The sequence below is a fragment of the Chamaea fasciata genome, unplaced genomic scaffold (genome assembly GCF_029207755.1).
Source record: "Chamaea fasciata isolate MVZ Bird 193981 ecotype frontalis unplaced genomic scaffold, bChaFas1.0.hap1 SCAF_23, whole genome shotgun sequence".
Lineage (NCBI taxonomy): Eukaryota > Metazoa > Chordata > Aves > Passeriformes > Sylviidae > Chamaea > Chamaea fasciata.
The window spans coordinates 2,650,526-2,676,614 of NW_027094108.1; the positions used below are offsets into that span (position 1 = coordinate 2,650,526).

The 26,089-nt window shown below is 45.3% G+C and overlaps 1 protein-coding gene across 1 annotated transcript; it reads right to left on the reverse strand.

The window, feature by feature from the left end:
* Positions 1-549: 549 nt before the first annotated feature.
* On the reverse strand, positions 550-24,647 carry MMEL1 (membrane metalloendopeptidase like 1). Its single transcript, XM_066203035.1, has 23 exons — positions 24,154-24,647; positions 23,860-24,023; positions 17,328-17,387; positions 16,567-16,728; positions 16,078-16,158; positions 15,506-15,601; positions 15,141-15,259; positions 14,416-14,481; positions 11,838-11,972; positions 11,134-11,223; positions 10,749-10,885; positions 10,212-10,305; positions 9,830-9,958; positions 9,457-9,555; positions 9,007-9,090; positions 8,645-8,748; positions 8,014-8,072; positions 5,943-6,062; positions 4,787-4,920; positions 4,316-4,381; positions 3,299-3,394; positions 2,937-3,013; positions 550-2,579 (listed from the first exon to the last, which is right to left on the reverse strand). The coding sequence occupies exons 1-23, from the start codon at positions 24,201-24,203 to the stop codon at positions 2,480-2,482; spliced, it is 2,322 nt and encodes a 773-aa protein (XP_066059132.1). The 5' UTR covers positions 24,204-24,647; the 3' UTR covers positions 550-2,479.
* Between the last annotated feature and the right edge of the window lie 1,442 nt (positions 24,648-26,089).

Genomic DNA, 26,089 nt, shown 5'->3' on the forward strand with positions numbered 1-26,089 from the left:
GGGAAATGTTGGCTTTTTGCTTAAGGAAAATATGATAGACAACTTCTTAAGGTTGTGTTTTTTTTTTTTTTTTTTTTTTTTTTTTTTTTTTTTTTTTTTTTTTTTTTTTTTTTTTTTTTTTTTTTTGTGTATGTGTGTGTGTTTATTTTTTTTTTTTAAATCTGTTAGTTTTTTCAGCAGAATTTGTTCTGTTTTTGCAGAGTAAGGAGATGTTTCAGAAGCGCTGTGGTTTATAGGAATGGGTGTGCAAAATCACAGCTCTGATGGGAAAAGCTGCAGGCAATGGAAAGTGGAAGGGTTCAGGGAATGCTTTGAAATTCCTTAAAAAAGTCTCTGCTGTACACAGGCAGACCTGTCTGTGAAGAAACACTTTCTGTTACAGTCCTAAGAATAAAAACATTATGATTTTTAGGGTGGGATTTGGTATTCAGTGTTACTGTTTTACTGAGGTGAACTTTTAAATTAAGAGCAGTGAAAGCAGCTCTTGAGGAGGGAAAGGAGTACTACAGTTGTTCAACAAATATTAGCATTATTCAGTTAGTGTTGTAATTAGGAGGAGGGATTTATTAATTTTTAGGCAGCAGTTTCTCCGAAGATGTTTTTGTAAAGAAAACCTGTCCTCCAGCCCCATAATTATGACTTCCAGTGAGTTCACTTCCAGGTGGAAGATGCTGTAGGTGAGCTGGGAGCTCTGCACAGCCAGGAAGAGAGATGCAGCACCAACCAGGATCGTTAATTAAAACTAAAAATGAATTGTTTTGCCGGGTTTGTTGTCTGCACCGACTGTGGTTCAATGGAGTCTGGAAGCTGCTCCTGTTGGATGTGAATTTTGGTCTTTTAGGAGCTGGAGTGGGGTTTGTCACCAGGTGGCAGCATGGGAGAAGGAAAGGCTTCGGATTCCTCCCGGCAAACATCAGGATCTTCCTTACTTTTCCTGAGCGTGTAATAAAGCTTCTCTGAGGCTTCATTGTCTACGAGTCTAAAGTGCAGCAAATCACCTCTGGGTTCAGAACTTCCCGGAGGGCTGAAGCATTTTGTGATTGTGGAAAGGTAGCACGGTGGTCAGTAGGAATTCAGGGCCATTTCCTGGGGATTTGGAGCCTGTCATCTCCAGTTTGTGTGTGGGCACAGCACCAGGATCAGTGGGGCTGAGAGGGGAGGTTGGGGCTGGAGCACTCGGCACTGACACAAACTGGCAGCTGGGAAATGTTCTACAGGTGGGAGATGGGATAAACTTACACGAAAAAATAGTGTAACTTCCATGTGCTGTGATGGTCACTTGGCATTAACCCTTCCAGGCGCATTTTAATTATCTCTTTAACAGTTGCATGTGCCAGAACCTTTAATGGCCCATCTTCAGGGCTCAATGATTTTGCAGAGTCACACAGGCAGTTACTGCCTGGCTGTCAAGTGATTCCTGTGCTAGAAAGAAAAGCATTTGCTGGAATAATATTCAAAACACACTATTAAATGTTGGAAGTTTAAAATATTCTCATTATAGTAGGATGCTTACCAAGGAAAGCTCTCCATACCTCTCCATAGGGAAATCCTTGCTGAATTTGCCACTGTGATTTTTTCTTTTAAATTTTATTAAAAATTAATACATGTTACATTTTCAAGTGTAAATACTGAAAAATAGCCTATGGCAAAATAAAAAGGCACGGGATTAAAACCAGCTTAATTGTTTCCATGGATACATGTCTGCTATTTGGCAAAAGGTATTTTATACACTTTCTACAAGAATAAGCATCATTTTAAATATATCTCTGAAGGGTAGGACCCTGTAATTTAACCATAAAGACAAAATTTGTACTCCTAAAATGTGATAGTGATGCCTCACTTGAAGGGGGTTCTTTGGAGAAGAGGAACTCAAGTGCAGGAGGAGAGTGCGACAGGCGTCTCGACATAGAGCTCACTGTGTGACATGTCACAACAAATAGCAATCCATGACAGCAAAGCAGTGATCAAAGTGCAGGGGCACAGACAGCACGAGAGTTTACACCAGCTCTAACCTGGTCTGGGGAAGAACGCACCAGAAACGGAACCAGGACACTGGAAACGGAGCAGTGGCACATCTCAGACAGCATTGCTGAGCCCCAGAAAGCGGAGCTGACATATTAAAATTATTGTTCCTTTCTGAAAAATAGATTTGTGTCTGCTTGTTGGTTTTGTTTTCGTGTAAGAATTAGTCCTTGTAACCCTGATGCAGTGTCTTAGTAACAGTCAGGTTGTCGTTGGAAACAGTCGTTGGGCCCGGGAACACAGCGTGGCCTCTGGCACAGCCCGCCAGTCCCGGGATCCATCCCTGTGATCCCCGTGATCCCTGTGTGCTTCCCAGTGGCACTGGGAGAGCCGAGTGCTTCCTTGGCTCTCACTGTAGCAGCTGCCCCGGCAGCCCTGGCTGTGGCTGAGCGGCAGAACACCGGGCACATCCCTGCCACGAGCTGTTTGTGGTGTCACCGGAGTGCCCCGTCCTTGGTTACCACACCCGGCACTTCCCTGCGGGATGCATGGCCGTGCCCTTCTTACAGTGGAACACCTCGGAGAAGGCTTCAAAGTTCTGCAACGAGCCCATCACCCTAAACAAAGAGAAGGGACTCATTTACTTGGAAATTGCTGTTCCAGGGAAAAGAAAGTGGTTTGGAGCCTCAGAACCTGATTGCAGTTCAGAATATGGGATGCTTTAGGAAATATAGGTAATATGAGCAATGAAATGCCTGAACAGAGTGGGTTTGGTCTTGCTCCATCCCTTATGGATTGGCAAATTCACCAGGGCAGGTAGAGGTACGTGCTCTCCAGCAGTGTCCTACAAGCTGTGGGAGAAAATCTGATAGTCAGTCCGGAGTTATCTTGTGTATTGTCAGAGTCTCCTGTGCTGTTGTGGTGCAAGGGGTGGAATGATGAGAGTGATGAGTTAGTAAATGAATAAAACTCACCTGTACTTCAGAGGGCTGTGAACGTCTGTCTTTATGGACTGACTGGCATATTCTGGTCTGTAGGAACCGCACCAAACCTGGACAGGGAGATTCAGCATTAGTGGGTCAGTATTGAAGGGAATTCATATTGGGAACCCTCTCAGTGGCTTTCCTAAGAGCCATCCCAGTTTGCTATGATGCCATTGGGGTACATTTTATAGAGAGGCACAATAGATGCAATTATTTACTGATTAACTTTTGTTTTATCTAGGTCTTGGATCAAGATCTGGTGGTCTGGGACAGATCTATCTGCCCTTGATTTCCCCCGGGTGTTTCCTCCGACAAAGTCCAAACACCTGAGGCACAACCCTGTGTGTTCTCACCTGGGCAAAGTTGAGGAAGAAAAGCTGTTTGTGGGACAGGTTCAGTCCAGGCAGCTTTGGCTCCTTCCCTTCCCGTTCCAGCCACTTCAAGTAGGCCTGGAAATGATCACAGATCAACTCACGGGAGCAGCAGGAGGTAGATTTTGAACGTTGTTTTGGAAGGAGGGATTTTAGTCACCACATGCACTAACCAGTGTGTTTCCCTTCTGTATTCGTATGAATTTTCTCTCTCTAATACAAACACTGCAGAGAATTTTATGAAAAAGTTGTCAGCATAAGCACTGTTGGCTTCATAAACTCTTTCTATAGGAATTTGTATCTGGAAATAAAGGGTTAAGTCTCCTCTGCCTCTCTATAGTGATGATTTTTCTCTCTTCAGGTAACTGCTCATGAAATAGCAGATAGCAACCTTGCTCAATGTTAAATCCATTACCTGTTATTGTTGCACATTAATTGGCCTATTTGCTTTTTTTAGGTATATTGACACGATGGAGACAAGTTGATGTGCCCTCACGCTGGTTAATTCCCAACATTCTGTTTCTGCAGCCTCTCAGGTGCTGAGACAGTCCCAAAGCACAAAACTAAAGGGAGAGCTGAGAGTAAAAAGAGATCCAGCACCGGAGAACATCCATAGATTCCGTGTGCCGGCAGTTTGTGTCACCCCACACAGCTCCTCCACATCTGTGACAGCTTTTAGAACAATCCTAATGAAGTAATTATTTGGCATGGCGTCCCTTAGAGTTGGAATTTAGATTTCCAAAGATTCAGGATGTTCTATAAACACCCTTAGCACCATACTTAAAACACTAAAGATAAAAGGTTTTACTGTGACATCTGTTAGGGTTCTTTGTAGGGAAGAACATTCCCTGCTCCCACCTGAGCTCCACCTTCAGCTTTTGGAATATGGTGTTAACATATTAATTGTCTTTTTTTTTTTTTTTTTTTTTTTAGCACAGAATAAGTCGTCCCAATGCTGGCTGCCACGTAAAGTTAACTCACATGGTGTTTGATGATTACCTTGTAAGCCTGTCGGACTCCTCCATTATCTGCAATATTTTCTCCCAATGTGCTTATGCCACTGACCTATAAAAATAATCATTTATTTACTCTATCATCAGTAAAATCAGCAGCTCTAAGAACCGCAGGTCAGTCATACAATAGCCTGACATGCCTGGAGCAAAGGGAAGCTGTGACTTTGCGCTGGACAAGAAAGAAGAGAGTGAAATTTAAGAGTTGTAGATTGGAACAGAACACACACAAATACAACATTGACAGAACCTGGGCTGCTGCTGGACAGAATATCACTGCGCACAGACCCTGGGCTTTCTGTGCCACACCAGTGTCCCCAGTTTATCACAACCCTTGTGCCTCGTTCCCAGAAGAGTTAGTAGCTGGGGTTTGTGCATATTCCCCATAGGGATCCCCCGTTAAAGTCATCATTGGTACAAACCCAGAGCTGTGCCTGTGCTGGTCGTGGTTGTTACTCACGTTCTGTCCCCCGGCCAGCTCCCAGGTGTAGTTCCCGTACTGGTGCACCATGCACAGGGACTGCTCCTTGAAATGCAGCGCTGAGAAGTTGCTCCACCAGTCCAGCATGTTCCCATCTTTGTCAAAATTCCTACCTGCAGGAAAACCCAGGGATAAAAGGAAAGTTTTGAGTGAGATTTTAAAGCTGCTACTCTTCCAGTGTAGCACCCAGGATGTACGAGCTGCACTCCCTTCCTCTTTCCTCCCTGAATTTAGATTCTCAGAAATATTTTGGGCACAGTTTATTCTCTTTGTCACAAGGGAATTGAATTGTGGTTTCTGTTATTTCCTGATTTCCTGTTCAGTCAGCAGCCCTGACTTCAAGTAAAGCTCCAAGGCCAGGTTTTATTTCCAAGTGGTTTTTGCAGATACCGTGTAACAAAACCTTCCCTCACCCTCTGAGGTGTCTGAGGTGCTGGTTCTGTGTGGCCAGAACTGAGGTTTATAGAAAATTGAAAGCTGGAAATGCAGTTCTGGAGTTTGTGTTCTTGACTCTCTGGCTAGAACAAGGTTTTTCTTTGCTCTAGAACTCAGCTTCTGAGGCTGCATTGTGTGTTTATGCGTCATTTGCATAAACTTAATGAGCATTAAAAAAAATGAGCTTGAAGAAAATCCATGTGGAAGAAACTCCTGAAACTCCTGACTTGTTGGGTCAGAAGTGAGCTTTTCCCCCAAATTCTTTTACATGGCATTTGAGAAAGTCAAAGAAGTCAATTTATTTCAAGCATTTGTGTTGAAAAAAACAAAGTCTCCTGGGATTTCAGGACACTACTGACATTTGTTCTATCCCAAAAATTTTGTTCACAGATTTCACTATATTCAGGAGCCCATGGATCTGCCTGCTGTTTGTTTTTGATCCGATGATGCTGTAAAAATAACAATTTTTTTTTTCCTGAGAATTGCAATTACCTCAATTTATTTTTAACATCTTTCTATTTCTTATGCTCTGTTCAGGAAACATTCCCTGCAAAACTTTCCACAGAGTGTTCCCAGTAAGCTCCTATTGCTGCTGAGCTGGATGTGACTGCACAGGGATCTTCAGTCCCAGTGCATTTTAATTCCTGCCATGCCATGAGTTTTGGCTGAAATAATGACATTTTTTCAGTCGTCTCCTCACCGTTGTCATCGAACCCGTGAGTGATCTCATGCCCAATAACCATCCCAATGCCTCCGAAGTTCAGGGCCTGGGGCTGGTGTTTGCTGAAGAATGGGGGCTGGAGAATCCCAGCAGGAAAAACTGCAAAGACAGGGAGAAAGAGGGAAATGCTATAAGGTGGCTTTGTTTTTGCACCCCTGGCAGACAGATTGTTTGCTTGGTGTAAGGGTCAGGAAGGAACAGAAAATATAAAATGATTAGAAACAAGCTCATGCCTCATGTGAAATTGTTTCTCTCTTGATAAATGGAAAATGACAAGTTAATAAAGGTTTAATTTAGCACATCTGCAGCTACAATATCTCCCTGTTTGAGATCCAAGCAGCATTTACATTAAGCTTAGCCTAATTTGGTCCATAATGTTTGCTGCAGTGAGTCAAGAACAGAATGTTTAGGAGCTGTCCTTTGGAGACAGGCACAGTTTGTGTGTCAGAGCCATTTTATAGGGGAACTAATGGAGGTTTTATTGCTTTATTTGGGTTAAGGAGAGGTTAGAAATGATCCCACCAACACTTGGAGTGTAAAACATGCACAGGAGTGATTCCTACAGACCACCAAGGGCACTTGATGCCAGCTGGGGGGGCCAATATGAGATCTATTCTTCCTCAGTCTGCTGGCAAAAACCTTATCCAGAACCATGGGATTTGCTTTTCACCCCTTCTACACAAGCTGAAAAGCATAAATGCTCCTAGAGGAATTCAGACTGGCAGTAATTCACTCTAATGAGATATTTTCTATGAAGGGAGATATTGAAATTATATTTCAAGTATTTAATTCAGAGACAAAACCCTTTTGGCTACACAGGTTTTATCCATACAATTTAGTGGAGGAATGTATAAGCCAGACTGCAGTAAGACAGAGCAGTGTGGCAAATTGTTTTCTCAAGCTAGAGAAATGAAGAAACAGAATTTAACTGACATGCACACTATTGTGGGTGGTAGTGCTTGGATTTTTACACAGGCATATTCATCTCCAAGTTGCTTAAATGAGTTACTTTTGTATGATTTATAAGGACAAAGCTGGAGAGGAACCAGGTGGCTTCAGGACCTGAGTTCCCTGCCTGGAAAGCTGATTCCAATCTGTGTAAAACCAATGGGGATAAACTGGGAGCTGAGGTTGGCCACCAGTAAAGCCCCCAGGAGGGCCCTGCCGTGGCTGAAGGTTCTGGTGCTGCGGTACCTGCAGGATGGAGGTGAGTGGAAGCTGCACAAAGGTAAACGGATTTTGGGAGAGGTCAGAGGGATAAATTATCGGCAATTTGGATGTTTATGATTTTAGCAATTACAGAAGTTTTCTGTTGTGACTGTTGGTAGATTGGGCTGTTTCCACTCCTGGCCTTTGCCCTGGGAGCAGGATGCCATTACTGTCTGGCCTAAAACCCCCATGGATTTGTCCTTCTATGATATCAGTAGTTGAGTAGCAGATCTTCCTGGCAGTCTGGGAATTTGAATAAGCACTTCTGGAGGGAATTATCTATTGTGTCTGCTGCTGGGGGTGCTCAGAGTTCAGCAGAGACTCAGCAGTTTTAACCTGAGCTCCTGCATGAGGTCTGAGCTCAGGGAGCACAGGGAGCCAGGCAGGATCTGAAGGTTTTCTGTGCGAAGAAAGATGAAGGGCAGCCCAGCAGCTCTGCAGAGCTCACACAGCTGATGCTCTGGGGGCAGAGGCAGTTTCTGGGGTGGCTCTTAGCAGTGTAATTCCAGTGCCACATGCACAGAGCAAATTGGAGGGCTGCCCCATGTGCTATCAGAACGTAGGAGCAGGAGCACGAGCAGCCCAGGACACGCTGGGAGCATTCTCTGGGTGCTGGCACTGGTGCTGTCCCAGGCTTTCAAACCCAAGACTGTCCAGTGGCAGGGTATAAACTACACCTGCCAAGGAGGGGGAGCTGAATATTCATCAACAAAGTGCTTGAGCTGAACAGCCTGGCAGCCTTGCCCAGAATTCCTGGATGGGTACAGGCAGCTTTACCTCTGGATGCACACCTGCACAGCTGTGTGGATAAAATTAGCTGGTTAAAAGTGTTCAAACCTACCTATCTGGTTCCTGTTGGGGGAATAGAATGCATTGACCACTGCAGCTCCGATTATCCATCTAAAAATAAATGTTGCGCACAGTTAGCCATGATGGATTTCTTCCCCCGATGTTTTTGAAATTTAATTCTGGTTTAAAAATGCAAGGTATGTAGGAAAGGATTGTAAGGATTTAATCCTTTCAGGGATTATATATATGTATATATTTACACACACATATATATATGTATATATTTACACACACATGTATATATATATATATATATATATATGTATGCATACATATATGTAATATATATATTATCAGGAATGTATACATGGATATATAAAGAAGAAAAATCCTTATAAGGAGATTATATATAAGGAAAGGATTAATGTAGGAAAAAGGGTGCATTGATCACAGCTGTAAAGAATTCCTGATACCAGGAAATATCTGGAGGATTTTTTATGGGCAGCTTTCATCCCAAACCCACAAAGGAACAAACATTCAAGGGAAAGAGCATTTTTCATTTTACCTTAGAATTGTTTAATTCCTTGATTATCTCAGCCATGGGCATTCCCAGGTATGAGTTAAATACCCCCACCATTAACCCAGAATTTAGGCTGTGTCTGTGTCTCTGTCTGGAAACTCACATATCTTGGTCAACTCTCTCTCGAAGCTTTTTCAGGCTCTTTTGGGCTCCAGCTCGCAGATTTTCCAGGATGTTTTCAAAGTAGTTGTGTTCACTGAAGTTTAACTACACAAACAGGGACCCAAGTACATTGGTCAGCTGAGCAGGAAGAGGAACTTCTCGTCCCACTGAATGTCCTCTAAAGAATGTTTTGGTTGCATGGTTTCACTGAATAGTTGCCTCTTTGCACCAATTATTTATTAATATGTTCATTTCAGTGTCCTTGGAAAGGGCAGTTGCACAGGTACAAATATTCCAGGGGCAAGAAAGCAAATGCAGGTGTTTATTTGGAGGTATTCAGTGAGACGTGCACAAAATACTTACATTGGCATATTCCAGGTCCAGTTTCTCATTCTGATCTTCCAAAATATAATCTGGGTAGCCAATTTGTTCTTTGATTGCCATTGCCTGGAAGAAAAGAGTTGGATGTTTCCTCTTAATTGTGGTTTTTGTTGGTGTGTTGTTGTTTTTGCTAAAGTTTCGACACAAATAATAGTTAAATGTTTGGGGTTTTTTCTTGGCTTTGGAATGGTGCTGATGGTCCTGAGGTCAATTAAAAGCTGGAAATGTTTTTTTGGGGGGGGAATTGCATTGTATCCAGTTGGAAATTTTATTGATGTGGGCTAACAAAGGATTGAAAGGAGAGCACAATGTAACAGGATATTAATGCCCTCTTTCCCTCTTGTTTGTGGAGAAACTGGAAATGGTGACACTACAAAATTCCAAATATTTCATGTTCATAAGGGAATACTGAAATTCCTTGTTATCTCTGACCTTCTCACGAGCTTTCTCCTTGGATGCCTCATCCATCCACTGTAACTCATCCAAAGTCTCCACGAACACTTCACGGATCTTCTCTATTAAATCTTGGACCTGAAGGAGAGGCAGGGAGACGCTCATCATTCACATGCCCTATTCCCAGGCACAGCTAAGAAGGGATGAAAAGCTTCCTCCTGGAAGCTGATGTCTCCAGATTCTGTGCTCTAAACCATGGTACTGAGCATCTAAAAGAGCACCACAAATGAGCTCTAGCACCTTCTTGACTGGTGGATAACTCTCCCAGGCAAAAACCAGGGAGCTCACACCAGAGGGAATGGGCACTGTGGGCATTGTGGATGTACAGTAGTACGAAGGGTAAACTACATACCATCCTCTTGCTCTCACCAGCAAAAGTCTCCCGGACATACATCGCTCCCACCGCGTTCTCCATGTTGTTGTTGACGTAACTCACGCACTCCCTCCAGCGCGCCTCCTCCAGCGTCGTCCCGTACAGGGCCTGCAGCACCAGAGCCAACATTAACGCTGCCCCTGCAGCTCTTCCAGACCTCTGCCTAAATCAACCCAAAGGGTTCCACTGCTGCCATTGGGTTGGTTTGAGGATTCCAAGATGTAATCACGGAATCTAGGATGGTTTGGGCTGGGAGGGAGCTCTAAGTTCATCTCTTTGCAAACCCCTGACAGGGTTATGGTGTTGACCAGGCTGGATTTGGTGGCAGTTGTGCTCTCCTCTTTATGAAGAGAGGAAATACCTTCCTGTAGCTGGCCCGAGCGTCCTTGAAGCGCCGGCTCAAGCTGCTGACCCGGTCGATCACCAGCCGCCAGATGAGGTAGTTCTGGATGGTGCTGTGTGGGAAAGCAAAGCTGAGCTTAACACCCTGTAAAAACCAGCACTAGTGCAGGCAGTCAGAGGGGAATTTCAATTTTGGATGGAGACAAGGAAGGAAATAATTGCTGCCAGTCCTGTCATTTAACTGCAGAGTCATCCAGCCTGAGGACTGGGCTGTCGTGTCTGTTCTGGGATTAATTTATTTTTCTTCCTTCTAGAATGGAACAAGAGCTAAGCCTGTCATGTATTTTTTTCTTCCCATTTAACCTTTTCTAAGCAAGCAGCAAGTAAGACACCTTGTACTGCAATATTTGGACTTTGAAACCTCCAAAGGCATTTCTTGTATTTTATAGAGGTGTCATTTTTCCTCAGAAGCTCGGAATCAGCAAGAGGGTCCAATAATTGACATTTGAACAATCCTTCCGTGACTTTTGTCCTACCTATCCTGCAGTTTCTTTACCTGGCTGAGTACTTGGAGATAATTGCTTTCAGCTCTTGCAGATAAGGCATGCCATACACAACCACCTCTTCCTCCTGGTCCACCTGAACACTTACTGAAGACATGACACGTTGGATGAAGAAGGTCCAGTTAAATTCCTAGGCAGACAGAGAGACATTCCAATGTTGGATGATTAAATGCCTCAGTAACTGGACTTTTGACAGTCTTATGACCTTGAAAGCAGCAGTTCAGTAGGACAAAGCTTTTGAAGGAATTCTGAAGACAAAATTAGGAGTGGGAATGAGTTTGCACCTCTTTGTTGAAGCACTGATTAATTCACAAAGCCATTTCCAACTGGCATGGAATTAAAAGACCTGAAGTATGAGACTGCTCATGAAACACTTACATTGAATGCAAACTTTTCCTGCAGCTCTGCTAAGGTCATTTTGTTGTACAACAAGGTCACATCGTGCCTTTCCTCTGCTGGGGTCGTGGCCTGAAGACATTCACAAGGTTATTACTGGAATCAACTGACAGAAATATCAGTGGCTGAAATCGCATGCAGGTGCACACATACACACTCCAGTAATATTCACATTAACCAGTTTGTTTGGGAAAAGGAAAATCATTTGGTTGTGCCCAGTGCCGCTTCCAAAAATTCAGTGCAGGAGCCTGGGTACCCCACTATTCAATAATGTTTCAGGGATATATTGGGCCAAGTGCTTCCTTCTGTCCTCTTTAGAATAGAAGCCTCCTCTGGGGGATTTTTGGGGTGCTGTAGGTTATTAAGGATGCAAGGGAGCCTGCCCTGGTGTTATCCCAGTGCATGGTTGGCAGGGGGGGAATTATCCTGCTTTAGCAGAGTTCCTAATAGAAATAAGGCTGGGACTGGAGCAGCACAGCAGCAGTGTACACAGCAGGCAGAATTAGAGACACAGAGGCTCTGATTTTTGGGCTGCTCATGGCACAAAAAGTCGTCTTCCCCCACTTTGTTCTGTTCTGTGGGTTTTCTGGTGCACTGAAAACTGCTGCATAAACCAGCAAGAGACCCTTCGCCCTCACCCCTTGCACCCCACAGCTTCCTGAGGAGTTCTTGATCTCTCTACTCACATTTGCAATCTCCGTTTCAAGCTCCATGACCTTTGCCATTTCATCTTGGACAAAGGAATCATCTCTGGACACATTCTTGTCTTCCCGGATCATTTTGGCAATGGTGATCATGAACTGCAGATAAGCTTCTCTCACCTGCAGTCAGACACAGAATGTGTAGAAAGGGTTTGCTGTCCATCATTTCATAGACTCCCAGAATGATTGGGGTTGGAAGGACCTTAAACCCCATCCAGTGCCACCTCCTGCCACGGGCAGGGACACCTTCCATTATCCCAGGTTGCCCTGGGATAGGCATTCCCAGGGTTCTGTGTCCCAGGCCACCACAGAAAATGCTTGGGCAGCTCAACTGCTTTGGAAATTTGCCCCAAGGCTTCTAGACAAGCAGCCAAGCCAGCACAGAATAAAGATTTATATATATTTGTATAAAATCATGCAATCCCAGAATGGTTTGGGTTGGAAAGGAGCTTAAAGCCCATCCACTTCCACCCCCTGCCCTGGGCAAGGACACCTTCCACTTTCCCAGGCTGCTGCAAGCCCCAGTGTCCAACCTGGGATTGAACACTTCCAGGGATGGGGCAGCTACAGCTTCTCTGGGCACCCTGTTTCAGGGCCTCACCACCCTCACAGAGAATAATTTCTTCCCAATATCCCATCTCTGCCCTCTGACAGTTTGAACCCATTCCCCTTGTCATATCAGTCCAAGCCCATGATAATAGTCTCTCTTCACTATTTCTGTAGTTCATCTTCACATTTCTCATTCAGCAAAGCATTGTCTTTGTCATGAATACTTTACAGGGCACTTGCCAGCCTCAAAACACACTTTTTGCTTCTCTGTGCCATCCAACCCCAGCATTCTGAGTTAGAATTACTGCTTGGGCAAAGAGGAGGCTCTGTGCTTTGAGTTGCAGTATGGGAACAGCGATCCAAAATTCCAGAGTGAACAGGGAAGGTTTGAGTTCTTTGAAAGTAATACCATAAATCTTCTCAGGTCTGGTTTTAGTGTCTGAAAGAAAAGCTCTGTTTCAGACAGTTCCCAGTGACACCTTTGCTTAATTCCTGATGGGAGGCTCTGACTGATTTATGCCTCATAATGGGCCTTGGAAAGACATTTTGCAGCTGGGGGAATGCTGATCCCTGATACAGGAAAACTTGATGCTACCTGTTCCTCTCACATACTTTTCTTCCTCCGTAGACCCTGGAAGCCAGATAAACACGGTGACTGTGGTGAAATTGAGTCTGGGCACTTACAGATGATGATTTGTGGTTTTAGGCTGAATGCTGAGCCTTAATCAGGCCAGACTCCCCCAGGCCTCAGGAGGAGTTTTGCCAAAAGATGCTGGACTAAGCACAGGGGGAGTTTGGGTCATCAGAGTTGGGCTCATTGTCTGGGGGCAGCGAGCTGGTAAATACAAATAAAAAGGGGTTGTGTCTCTTCCTTGGTCATTAGGATTAAAAGCACAGCCTCAGCCCCCCTGCTTTGTGCCTTCAAATTAAAGCTGTATTGAGCAGAACTGGATTTCATTCACTAATTTAGGATTGTCTCTGCACTGTACCTGATTTCCTACCTCCTCCAGGTCAATCTATGTCTGACCTTCATGCCCCAATGCATAAATATCCCTCTTTTCTGCTGTGAGTTCTGCTGTGGAGGTGACACTTGCAGGGGAGATTCCCGTGTCAGCAGCTCTCCACATTTCCCAGCTTCCAGGAGACTGTTTTGTCCCAGGAGCTGGCAGCTCCTAAAGGTGCCCAGAAGGTGTGGGGGCAATCCCCTATAAACCTCCCAGGGCTGTATTTTAGCTTTATTCTGTATAAAGTGTGGTCAAATACACTGAAGTGAGAAGAAAACTCTTCCCACTGATGTTTTCATCTGCCTTTACAACCACGAGACAAAAGAGTCTCAAATGCTGATTGTTGGCCCTCTGTATTCCCTTCCATTCTTATTAGGAAAATTGGTTTGATGTTGGGCTGCAAATACTCTTTGTTAGCAAGGCATAATTGAGGAAAATAAAATGTACTAAAGCAGTATTTTCATCTTGGAAACAGATAAATTATCTGGCTCTGTTTGCAACAGCTCTCTGTGTATTCACAGAGACAGTGTTTTTGCAGAATCAGTGTTTTTGCCCTGAGCGATGGCAGAGGAAAGCAACTAGAAAATAATCTCTCACAATTTCTTGTAATTTTGGGGGAAGGGGAGAGTAAGTGGCAGCAACTTCTTACTTGCTGAGCATCAGGGATTCGGAGGAAGATGCAAGCAAATCCCCTGCACTGAAAATGTGAAGATGTCCTTCAAAATGAGAGACTGTCCAAGCCGTAAAACACAATTTTATTTTCTCATAACCTTCTTCATGCGTTGGCCAGTTCTGGAGAGGCTTTATATTTATACAGGTGTTCAGTCCTTTTGCAAACTTTACAGAATGTTGGCTTAATTAAAAAAAAAAAAATCTAGCAATGAATGTCACAGTCTAATTCTGATTATTGCATAGCGTGAAGATTCATGTATTGGGGTTTTCAAAAGCACAGGGTTAAGGAATAAAGTTGCTTTAGTGGCACAGAGTAAATCAATACAAGGGATACTTACTCTTTGATAGCTGCCCCCATTAAAGTAGTAGTCCCTGGATGGCATTCCCAAACTTGGCTGGTCAATCTGGAGGAAAATGCATTTCTCTGGTTAGTGGTGAGCAGGAACTGGGCTTGTCCAAAGGAATCCTTGAGAGGCAGCAGGAAATGCTGCGTGTGCCACCATGTCAGGGTTGGAATGACACCCCTGCCAAACACCCAGAAAATTTGGGCTCTCCTGGGTCTGGGGTGAGGTGGAAGGTACAACTTTAATCTCTGGGTTTCCAGGTAAGGACAGGGTGGATCTTAGTGTGGGTTATAAAGCAAAATCTTTCAGTTATCATGGAGATCCAAGAACAAATTTAAGTCACTTTTCTACATTGCTTGACTTTAGGGCTGGACTTCTTGCACAACCACCCATGAACAAACTCTGAAATACTCTTTATGTATTTTAAACCCACGGTTTCTTACTATATATTAAACCTCATCATCATTTTTGTAAGCCACAAGAATTTTCAGCCCTTAAATGCTCTAAATCAGCAAAGTTCCATTGATTCTTATTTCTTATTATGCCGCCATAAAACATTTCCCAGTATGTCTTTGAGACAGATCTGACACGTGGGGTACAGAACTGTTGCCTACATTTTACCACTATTGTTCTATGGGAAGCTCATCTGTCTGCAGTGTAAATAATTGTCCATTGTGACTCTGGCATATAAATAATTCCCTATCATTTTTTTTTCTTACATAAATGATGTGCCTGCTGGAATCCCGGTCATCATTCCACACGAACATGTCAATGAGGACACGTTTGTTAAACCTGGAGTTCATTATGGAAAGGTTTTCCTCCATGCTCCAGCTGGGCTCTGGGAGATAAAAGGGAAAACAGACTTAATTTGTCAATCTACGTCAGACTGGTTGAAGTTGTACAGTTCACAAGCTGGTTGCTGAAATTTTGGAGATCTGTTTAAATGGATTAGCGAGTGTTAAATGTGTGATATCCTGACTTCTGTTTGGGAAGAGAAAATGAAAATGGAGGATTTCACTTGGTGACAGCATCCTCCCTGATTCAGTAAATAATTCTGACTGAACCCTTCCAGGCCCAGAATTACCTTTGGTCTTACTCCAGTCTGCAGAAGCCACTGGCCAATCTCCAACCATCCTCAAGGCCTCCAGCAGAGGAAGGGAATCTCGTTGCTCTATAAGGCCTGAGGGGGGAAAGAAATTCTGTGTTCTTTTCATGCAAAAATAAAATTAGAAAAAATAGGTAATGGGCCTAACAGTTTAAATTTGCAACTCAGTGTGTCATAACAAGAAATAAAGAGATATCGTGAAACCATTCTGTATTAGTCTTCAGAAAAGGAATGAAAATACTTCTGTGGCTCCAGTGCTGGTTTGGGCTGGACGGGTTTGGGAAAGATGAGCTGGGACAGGTTTGTGCCTCCGGAGGGAAAGGCTTTGCATCCACACCAGAGGTGGAGACCCAACACCCATCCTTTCCACATCCCAAATGGGTGTGTTGAGGTTTAAGGAGATACCAAGGCATCTTCATCCCTCTGAAGATGAATTTTCCAGGCACAGCCACACGGATTAGCCAGATATTGACTGAACTTTGCTTAAAAGGACTTTGGTTTTTCTGTACACCTGGTTTTGAACAGGGGAATCGATGGAACAAGACACTCACTCTCGTTCATGCAGGACTTGTAAAGGATTTTAGCTTTCTGAAAGGCTTCTCTGTCCCCTTGATCTGAAGTCTCCAGCACACCTGGGGAAGGAACCATTGCCATCAGATTTTTGCCCTGGAGAGCTTTGATCATTTTAGAGAAATCCATGAGGATTCAGGGCTGTGAGAAGCACTCGTAGGCTGCAATTACTGTCAAACTAGAGAGCTCTTCATGCCATTAATGAAAAAAGTGTCAGGAGGAAGGACCTGCAGACAGAGCTTGCTTGTCCTGCTTTTTTTGGAGTTAGTACCCAATCACCTCGGGCTAATTTTTAGTGGGAACAGGATGTTCCCAAAAAATGGGTGTAGTAAGAGATGTAGAGATTAAAGGACCAGAGAGAAAAAATTCCCCAATCAACACTTCCCTGCAAGTTTATTTCTGTCTGATGTGCAGTCAGTAACCTCTGAAATAAGCACAGGTGCCTGGGGATGGAGCAGCCTCGTCCCTACCTTTCAGGATGATCTCCAGCTCGTCTCTGAGGATGTCAAAGATGCTGTATCTGGAGCTGGTCTCTGGGATGACGTGCCGGTTCAGCCAGCCCCCGCAGGCGTACTGGTAGAAATCCTTGCACGGGTCAGCTGTGGGGTCCATGTTCTGGATTATTCTGGCAGCTGGGCAGCAGAATTGGACAGCTGAATTCTACAGACTGCCCAGGGATCTCTGGGACTACTGAAGACTCTCAAGGAGATGCTTGGCAAGGCTCATTCCCACACATTACAGTTTGAGGAATCTTATTTTCTGCTTAAAAATGGATTTGAATGGCAGAAGAGTTGTCCCAGAGGAGGAGGCCTTGCAGGGAAGAGTGCCTAGTGCTCCCTTGGGCTCCTGTTTAGGCACTGGCCAAGAAACCAGCGCTTCCAGGGGGCTGTTGGGAACATCTGTGCTGGACCCTCACCTCTCTTGAGGTGTAGAGGCCAAAAATAAGAAGGTAGATACCCCATGAGAGAGAAAATTCAGTCTAAAGGGTATTTTATTATGCTCATAGGTACAGATTGTGTTGGTCAGTCCATGGCCTTGTGGTTCAGAGCCAGAGCTCTTGGCCACACTGGCAAATTTCCTGTTCTACTTATGAATGATATTCCTTACCCAAGGGGAAATCTCATTCCTTTTCATCTACTGCAGCCTTAAACTTTGAATTATCTCTTATTTAGGCTCAGTAAAAACACATAAAGCCTCCCCTCTGCAGCAGTGATTCACAATAACCCATTACCTGCTGTCACACACCCAGGGGTGGTACAGATGTTGCCCGAGTTGGTGCCATAGTGGGAGCCTGCAGGGAGAGGAGAGGAAAGCAGATGGAATTACTTGTTTTGGAAGGAAATTGCTCCCAAAGTCACTCACCAGAGCCCAATCTCAGTGACAGCTCTGCTTGGTTTGAGAGCAGGCGAGTGAATGTTGGTGCCAGTCAAAGACATCAGATGACAACCGTGAAGAAATCTGGGGATTTTTGAGGAAAATTTATTGGCAGCAACATTACAACAGTCTTGACAGTGAGTTTTATCTCTCCTGGAAGGAGAATAAGACCATCTTTTCTACCTGCTAACTGCCTCCGCAGTCTACTCTGAAAGTATGGGATCTTTTTTTAGACGATCTATTAAGATGCTCTGAGCATCTTCCAAGCTGAGTCTGAGAGGTTTAAACAGGGGGCAAAAAGCTGGGTCACTGCTGCCACACTGCTTTGAGTCACCAGGATCAAATTTAGGAAAAGAAATGACCTTTATTTCTCCAGGTATTTGTGTGCTGGGGAGGGGGGAGCCTGTCACAGATTTGTTTGGCAATTGTTTCATGTGGCCTTTAAGGCTGGTTCTTGCTGCTCACACGAGAGGTTGTCCCTAATCTGGAATTTTCAGGGCTGATGGAATAGTGTAGGAATAAGGAGACTGTGGACCTTCTGTTCAAATTTGTCCTGCCTTGAGTTGAGCATGGAAAAAGGCCACTGAAATCCTGCTCTTGGCTATTCATTTCCTATTTTTGAGGGCTTAGTCTTGGCTTGTGAAGTTCTCCCGGTGCAGAAGGTCCCCCAAAAGCCAGAGCACACATCATTTTTGATGCTGAGTATTCAGGTGAATGCATTAGTGATTCTGGGCAGGTGTCAGGTCTCTCCCATGTGGTGTTCCCTGTGGAGCTGCAGGGATTTGAGCCTCCCATCTGGAGGGCCTTGGCCCTGGGAGAAGAAAATTAATTTTGCTGGTTTAATTTCCCATTTGAGAAATTGGCTGTCTTGGTTTACTCCCCACTTATATCGAAGAGGCAACTATGTGGTTCCACTCTGAAAAACAAAATCTTGGTACTTTCCAGCAGATTTAGCCATTTTAAAGCTTTGTTTTTCGTCCTTGTTTGCAGAAAAGAGTTACTAAAAAAAATCGTTTTCGATGCAAATAAGTGCTTTACATGAGAGCAAACAAGATTACAGTAATTCAGAGAGAAATAAAACAGTGGGGGAGAAAAGAGGGCTTTGAAGTTCATCAGTGGAAGCGACATAAAAAGCCCCCACTGTGCTGGGGAATGTTCAGGGCTCAGCTGAGCGTGGCCGTGCTGGGTGGGAGCACATCTGCATGAGAAAAACTCTGTGTCCTGCCCTGGCTGGTGTCTGGCAACCTGAACAGGGGAGGAGCAAAATATGTGGAACAATGGGAAGCTTCACAGGATAGTTATACATATATATATATATATATATAATATTTTTTTTTGGCGTTTTTTTCAGCATTCGTTGGAATTATTTTATTTTATTTTATTTTATTTTTTTTTTGTGTGTGTGTGCTGGATGAAGCTAAACCAAATTTTTGGGGTTTCTTAAACGCTCTTGTAATTAGACATTTGGCAAAGTCAAACCTAAGAGCCCGGGGTATCTCCAAGGGGAAAATAAAGTACTTGGAGGGAAAGAAATGAGTAGTTCAAGGGCAAAAGGAAAGGAGCAAAGAGCAACATGAAGAAGAAATTATTGTACTACAGGAATTTTATGTATCTCTCATTGTTTCCCAGGGACCAGGCAGGACTGAAATGGATCCTTTTTTTCTTTCATTTACCTATTTATTTATTTAATTTAAAATCAAAGCTTCTCTCTTTACTACAACCTGGCAATGTCTCACTTCAGTTTCTGGAACCAACTGCTTTGAATGAACCTTGAACTCCTCTCCCTCCCCCAAGCCCTGGTGATCGTGATGCTGTAACTGAGCAGGATGGGCAGAGCAGCCAGAGCTTGGTTTGCAATTCGAGGGCACACTCAGGGCTCTGAAACTCTGCCCCAAAACCAGATCATGGGAAATGGCTGGGGAAGAGATCTCAGTTTACCTCGAAAAGTGTCTCCTTTGTTTCTCTATCAATTCTGTTCTTTTATTCCTCAGAGCCTTTCCCGCCACAGGCTCTGGGTATGACCAGCTCTGCCCTCTTTGGCTTTAGAATCCCAGATCTTTGCTCACTCAACTGGAGCCTTGTCACCCGCACCTTCCAAAAACTAGAAATGAACTTTAAATGCACCTACTGAATTCTCAACAGCTCTGCCTTTTGTTTTCTCAATTACTTTTCTAGAACAGCCCAAGTTTTCAGTAGAAGCACAGGCATTTCTCTCTTTATTTTCCTCCCTGGTTAAGCACTGCTGGCAGGTTGAGTTACAGTGATAGAGAGGCTCCTGCTTTGACATCCATTTCAGTCTGATACAGCAGCAGCAGAGAATTGAGAGAGACAAATGAAATGGCCTGAGCTGTGGGACTACTCCAAATGGGAGAAAATGAGGGAAATTAAGCACTCCAGATGCTACTTCAGAGGTGAACTGCTCACCTGAGAGATGGCAGAGCTGGGACATGCTTCAGACCTCCTGGGGTCACTGTAGAGAATTTTATTGTCTTAATTTGGCCTCACAGGAGCCACTGAGCCCTGTCCCATTTCCTGGCCAGCAGCAGGAGCCAGGAATGACTGGTGGGATCTCTGGATGGCCGCAGTCCCTTTCAGCAGCTCACCTCTGGAATGATGGTGCCTTTCAAACCCAAGCTGCTTTTCCAGGGCCTTATTGCAGCTCCTTTTTCAGAGAACAAAAGCCAAGCCAAGCCTTCTGCAGGGCTCTGGAGGACACAGCTTGTGTTTAGTGTCTCCCCACTGCGCGTTTGGAGGAGCACAGATGGCTGGGGATGGCACACACGGAGACAATTAGAGCCACAGTTGTCACCAAGAGCTCACGTGGGAGCTTTTACCTCTCAGCACCTTCCCTTTTTCTCAGATCTCCTCTGCAGAAGTGCTGTTGGCACTACAAGCTGCCCTTGTTGCTGTTAAAACAGAAATTTGCTCGCAACAAACAACGGAATTGCCAAATTCAGGTTTTCTTTGCTGCCTGTGCCAGGTGTCAACGCCTTCAGACGGAGTGCAGAACACAAATGTTTGGTTTTATCCCACCTTTCCTAGCATTTCTTACCTATAACCATGGCTGAGCCAGAATTTTGTGTGAGAATCAGCAAACTGTGTGTTTGTTTGCCCGTTTTGCAGCCCTGCATGGCCTGTCACTCCCCATTACAGCTCTGCATTCATGTAGCCCCATCTGACTACGACTGAGGAGAGTCTTGCCACCCAAATGTCACCACGACTTGTGTGTTAGCTGCCACTTCTTGAAATTCTGCATCTCCCCTGAATAGCTGCCTCGTTAATGAACGTTCCTGACGTCAGAGGACATTTGGACTTCACACCAGTGAAGGAGAGGAGCCAGAGCTCAGCTACAAACTTGTCTCAGTTTTTAGTTTAGATTCTACTCCTGCTCAGCAGGCTCGTGTAAATCTGTTATTTAAGTGCACGACAATAACATTCAGCACAGGGAATGCAGGAGAAAAACGTGGGTTTTCTTTTTAAATCCACCCCCAGAATTAGGTGCTGCTTGGTTTGTGTTTCTGTTTGTTTGGAGCCTGCCTAAGGAGACAGCAGAGGGCTGTGACCTTGGACTTCCTAACAGCCAGCAGTGGCAACGTGTTGGGATGCAGACAGACACAAAAAAATATCAGTGAATCTTTCTCCTGAGAGGGCAACCTGGGAGCCAGAAAGTCAATCAAATAACCAGAATTACGGGAGCAGCAATCAGGTGAGGATGGAAGTTGTTTGGAGCTAAGTTGCTGGAGGAGCTGCTGAGTGATTTGATGTGCCAGCGACAGAGAGGGTTGAGATGTTCCTCAGGCTGTGACTTTTCCAGCAAGGGTTGAGGTTTGGAGCTCAGTAAATACTGAGGGGGAGCTGTGAAAAGGCTGCTGAGGTGGGGGTGTGGGTGTGAGGGGAGGACTGAGAGCATGGTGAGTTCAGATCCAAACCCAACCCTGCCTCCCTTGCTAGGATCACCCAAATATTACTTTATTCTTCCTATGTTTTGCTTCAGCTTATTTAGATAAGGGTGGTTTTTTGGTCTGAGAACTTCCTTGGATGTCAAAAATCCCCAAATTGTGTCCAGAACTCTGTAACTGCACTGCTGTGAGAGTTTGAGTGTTTTTGTTGGCTGGGAATAGAGCTAAAAATCCCAGTCAGCATTAACAGAACTCCAGGAATTATTGCTGTGCCCACAGGGCTATTTCATGCACCACATTGCTCTTCTGCAAGATGTATACCAGCAGAAAAATATTCTCCCTGAACCACAAAGCCTAAACATGCCTTTATAAATTAAAACAAAAAAAAAAAGTGAATGCAAAGCAGGACAAGCAATGCTTTGATTTTCTAATTTAATTCCTAATTACAAGCTAAACAAAATTATTTTTAGTAGCCTGGGTAGTGTCATTCTGATCAAGGATGTATCAAGGTGAAGTGAGAAATCTGAGTCTGCTCTTAGTGAACAATGCAGTGCCCCATACACATCCCAAAATTAACATTTCAGTGAAATTAGCGATAGAAGAATCCCAGGATAACACTGTTGGTTGTATCACATGCATGGTGCTCAGCCACTCTGTGTTTTTCCTGTTGTTCTGTGGGATTTATGTGGCTCAGCTCTGAGCCAGAGATGCTTTTCCCTTGGGGAACCTGAGACTTGAGGCTTTTGGCTGAGCATTGGGAACGGGCTGAAGTGTGACAGCAAAACAGAGCTAAGGGGGACAAAACTTTTCAAGACAAAAAAAAAAAAAAAGTTTCTACTGCAGGAACAGTCTGAAAAGCTCTTACTGACTCAGTTCTTGCATGTTGACATTGCTCTGTGGGGATGAAGCTCCTCATGCTGCTCCTTTCCCACCTGGAATCTCATTTCCCACCTGGAATCTCATTTCCCACCTGGAATTACCTAAAGCTCGTGGCTGCTCCAGCTGTGAGCTGGGCTGAGGACAGAGGCACAGAGTGGCTCCAGGGCAGAGCTGAACACACCTGGTGGGGTGTGAGGAGCACAGACAGGCAGAACATCAGCCCTGCACTCAGGGAACACTTCCAGGGAAAGTTTAATTGCAGATATGAGCCTGCAAAAATATTTAGGTTTTAGACCTGTTTTCTCACAGATAAGCCTTCCTTAGACACATGTAGTGAGCACAGAGTCTGCCTCTGGATCTGGATGAGACCAACACTTGGGCAAATATTGTGAATACCTGAATTCTGGATTGTCTGGACCCAGCAGACGATGCAGGGCAGATTTCTCAAATCCTTTACGCACGCAGGCAGCAAAACCCTGCCTGACTCAATGTTTGACACAGAAACTCCTCCTCCAGGACCTGGCTCTGGGGAATTTCTTTCCCCTCATCTCCTGAGCAAACAGAATAAACTTTCTGATGAACTTTATGAATACCAAATACTCAGATTTTGCCTGGCGTTCAGCTGCTGCTAGCAAAAGGAATGAACAATAACGAGGCTTCTTTTTTTTTTTTTTCATAAATTATTGCTCAGGATTGTGCAGTGTTTCACTCACAAGCGCTGAAAATGCATCTCCCTGCAGCAGGGGAGGCAGAGACACTGTGAGGAGACAGCAAAGCCTTGCTCTAGTTTTGCTGTTCCCACTTTAATTTCGTTCTCCAGTGTTTTAACAAAGCTCCCAATCCAAGAGACTTTAATGGAAGTGACAAACATGAGGCAGAGCTGCTCCCGAGCATTTGATGCTTCACAGGGTTTTAAAGTGGGACTTTGCACTTGCTGTGCCAGTGGGAAAACTTTGGTTTTACCGAGTGTGCTCTGCAGTTAAAATATTTAGGCAAAACACTTCAAAATAACGTGGCTCAATGTCAGGTTTCTGGCAAGATATTTGCATTCAAGTCACTGAAGCAAATCGCACTTAGAGATCCAACTGCCTGATGGAATATTTAAAAAGTCTCCTTTTCCTCGGTAGCAAGTGGCTTTTTTTTTTTTTTTTTTTTTTTTTTTTTTTTTTTTAAGCTTTCACATTGTAATAAGCAATTTCCCCTTCAGGGAGATTGTTTTTAGAAGTGTTTTAAAGCAGCTGTTGCTTTAAAAACCCTGACAATAATGAATCTTGGCTTGTGCTTGGATAAAATGAGGAAATGTCAGTCCTCGCACACAGGCACACACCTTCCCTCTAAAACAGCGCATCAGCTTTGTCAAAACAACTCGGAATTCAACACACTGCATGGAATTAAATAAAAGCATGGAATTTTAAAGAGCATAATTCAAAATTTAGGTGAAAGCCAACATAATCTCTGTGCTCAAGTTGGGAGCAAGGCAGGGAGAGCCCAGTGCCCCACAAAGGTGACCTCATGGTCTCCCCATATTTTTGTTTTCATTTAGCTCTGTGAGAAAAAGGACTTTTTCTGCTGTTTGCAGAGGGAAGGGGAGGATTATTTCCAGGTTCTTACCTCTGCTGCTGGCATAGAGGATCACCAGGGCGACGGCAGCACAAGTCATGAGGAGCAGCAGGACAGCCAGCCCGATGGCCACAAAGCTCCAGGGCTTCTTCCCGGATTTGGTCGATTTTTCCACAATATCCATTTGACTTTCTGATTTCCCCATTATTGTAACTCTAAATCGGGGAGGGGAGGGCGAGAGAGGGTTAACAGCACGGCTACATCAGGAGAGGGAGAAGAAATGCATGAGAAAGAGAAAAAAGGAAGCAGAATAAAAGGAAAGAAAGAAAACTTCCAAATTATTACATGTATTTGTCCATTTGATTGTCCACAGATTTGCCAACCTCACTCTCCATGCCCTGTGCCTGCGTGTCTGCTCTCGGGGGGGGCTGTGCTGCCCCAGGCTCTCCGTGGTGCAGTGTCAGAACTTCAGGAGCCTCTTTGGGAAGTCTGCGAAAGTCTCATGACCAGGTTGGGCAACTCCTTTCTCCCAAAGCAGAGAAGGAGGAGCGGGGGGCAAACTGCCGCCTTCCCCTGCCCACTTCCAAAGTATTCACGCTGCCGTGAAGAATTCCCTCCGTGGCGCTGGGCAGCTCCTGCAGGGCTGCGTTAACAGCCAGAGAATCCGAGCTGGGATCCTTCCAGGTGCGAGCGCCCTGGAGCGGCTCCGTGGGCAGCGGCGCTGCAGGATGGGGACAGCGGGCGGCTCCGGGCACACGGGGCAGCTCCGGGGGCTGCGGGTGGCTGCGACTTCGCCGAGCTTCTCCGAGCCATGCTCAGGGTTGGGAGCTCAGCCCCGAGCCCTTCCCAGCTCCACGGAGATGCTCCGGGGGAGGAGGAGGGGGTGGGATGGGCTGGAGGCGCTCCGCGCCGCTGCGGCTTCTCCCGAACTCCCTGGGATTCTGTTGTTCCCGGAATGCCCCCCGGTTATTCGGCTTCTCCCGAGCTCCCCGGGATTCTGGTCTCCCTGGAATGCCCCCCCGGTTATTTGACTTCTCCCGAGCTCCCCAGGATTCTGTTCTTCCCCCCGGTTATTCGGCTTCTCCCGAGCTCCCCGGGATTCTGTTCTCCCTGGAATGCCCCCCCGGTTATTTGACTTCTCCCGAGCTCCCCAGGATTCTGTTCTTCCCCCCGGTTATTCGGCTTCTCCCGAGCTCCCCGGGATTCTCTTCTTCCCCCCGGTTATTCGGCTTCTCCTGAGCTCCCCAGGATTCTGTTCTTCCCCCCGGTTATTCGGCTTCTCCCGAGCTCCCCGGGATTCTCTTCTTCCCCCCGGTTATTCGGCTTCTCCCGAGCTCCCCGGGATTCTGTTCTCCCTGGAATGCCCCCGGTCATTCGGCCGCTGGGCTCGCAGGGGAGGTGGGAACCTGCTGAAGCTTTCCGGCTTCCCAGAGCGCCGGCAGCTTTGGGGTGGGATGGATGTGTGTGCAAACAGGCTGATTTATGGGGTTGTGGCAGGCAGTGCACACAATTCCTTCATGGAAATCTGGCTGGGAACAACTGGGAAAGGCAGTAAAAGCCAGGGCAGGGTGGGCCTGTGGTTTCCCTTGGGTTTTGTTTTGCTCCAGAGCAGACTCCAGGAGCAGGGAGAGCCAGGCTGGTGCTGGGGGTGCTTTCCCCCGAGCTGGGGTCACTCACTGCAGGAATTCACACCGGAGAAATGCTCAGGTTGTGCCTCTGCACTCCCAAGTTTTGTGTGAGTTCAGGAGGAGGTGCTGGGGGCAGAGCAGGGACTCCTTTGTGGCTGTTCGCTGGGAATGGACACAGGGTGTTCCAAGAATGGGGAACAATGAACACCAGTTCCTTCTGCCAGGAGCCCAAGTCTCCTGTCCCAGTCAGCATTCTGCCATAAAATCCTTGGGAGAGTTTCCCTTTTATTTTTTTCTCCAGAGTCAGGTTAACTCAGGCTCCTGGCAAGTGTGAGGGCAGCAATTCTCATCCCACCAGCTGAGGAGGAGCAGGAGAACACAGGGATGTGAAATGCACACGTGCTTGAGCAGATCCTGGGTGTGCATATGGGGAACAGAGCTGCAGAAGGCAGGGTCACTTCTAAGGACAAAACTATACATTTAACTGGGGTATAAGTGATCTCTCATTTCTGTTTGCAGAAATTCCTACAGCTGACAAAGATTGGTTTCCTGCGTTTATGGGAATCTTCCTTGTTGTTGAGCAGTTTTACTCATACTTTACAGTGTAGCTGCCTCCGAGTAGGATGTACCTGGTTGGCATCCATAAAACTGCA

Bases quoted from the DNA above. Each gene is read 5' to 3' on its own strand.
- MMEL1 (XM_066203035.1), bottom strand. From the start codon at position 24,203: ATGGAGAGTGAGGTTGGCAAATCTGTGGACAATCAAATGGACAAATAC. The intron at 11,224-11,837 runs GTGAGTAGAGAG...GAATGTCTTCAG, and splicing joins TTGAAACGGAGATTGCAAAT to GCCACGACCCCAGCAGAGGA. The intron at 2,580-2,936 runs GTGAGTTTTATT...CTCTTTGTTTAG, and splicing joins CACAGCCCTCTGAAGTACAG to GGTGATGGGCTCGTTGCAGA.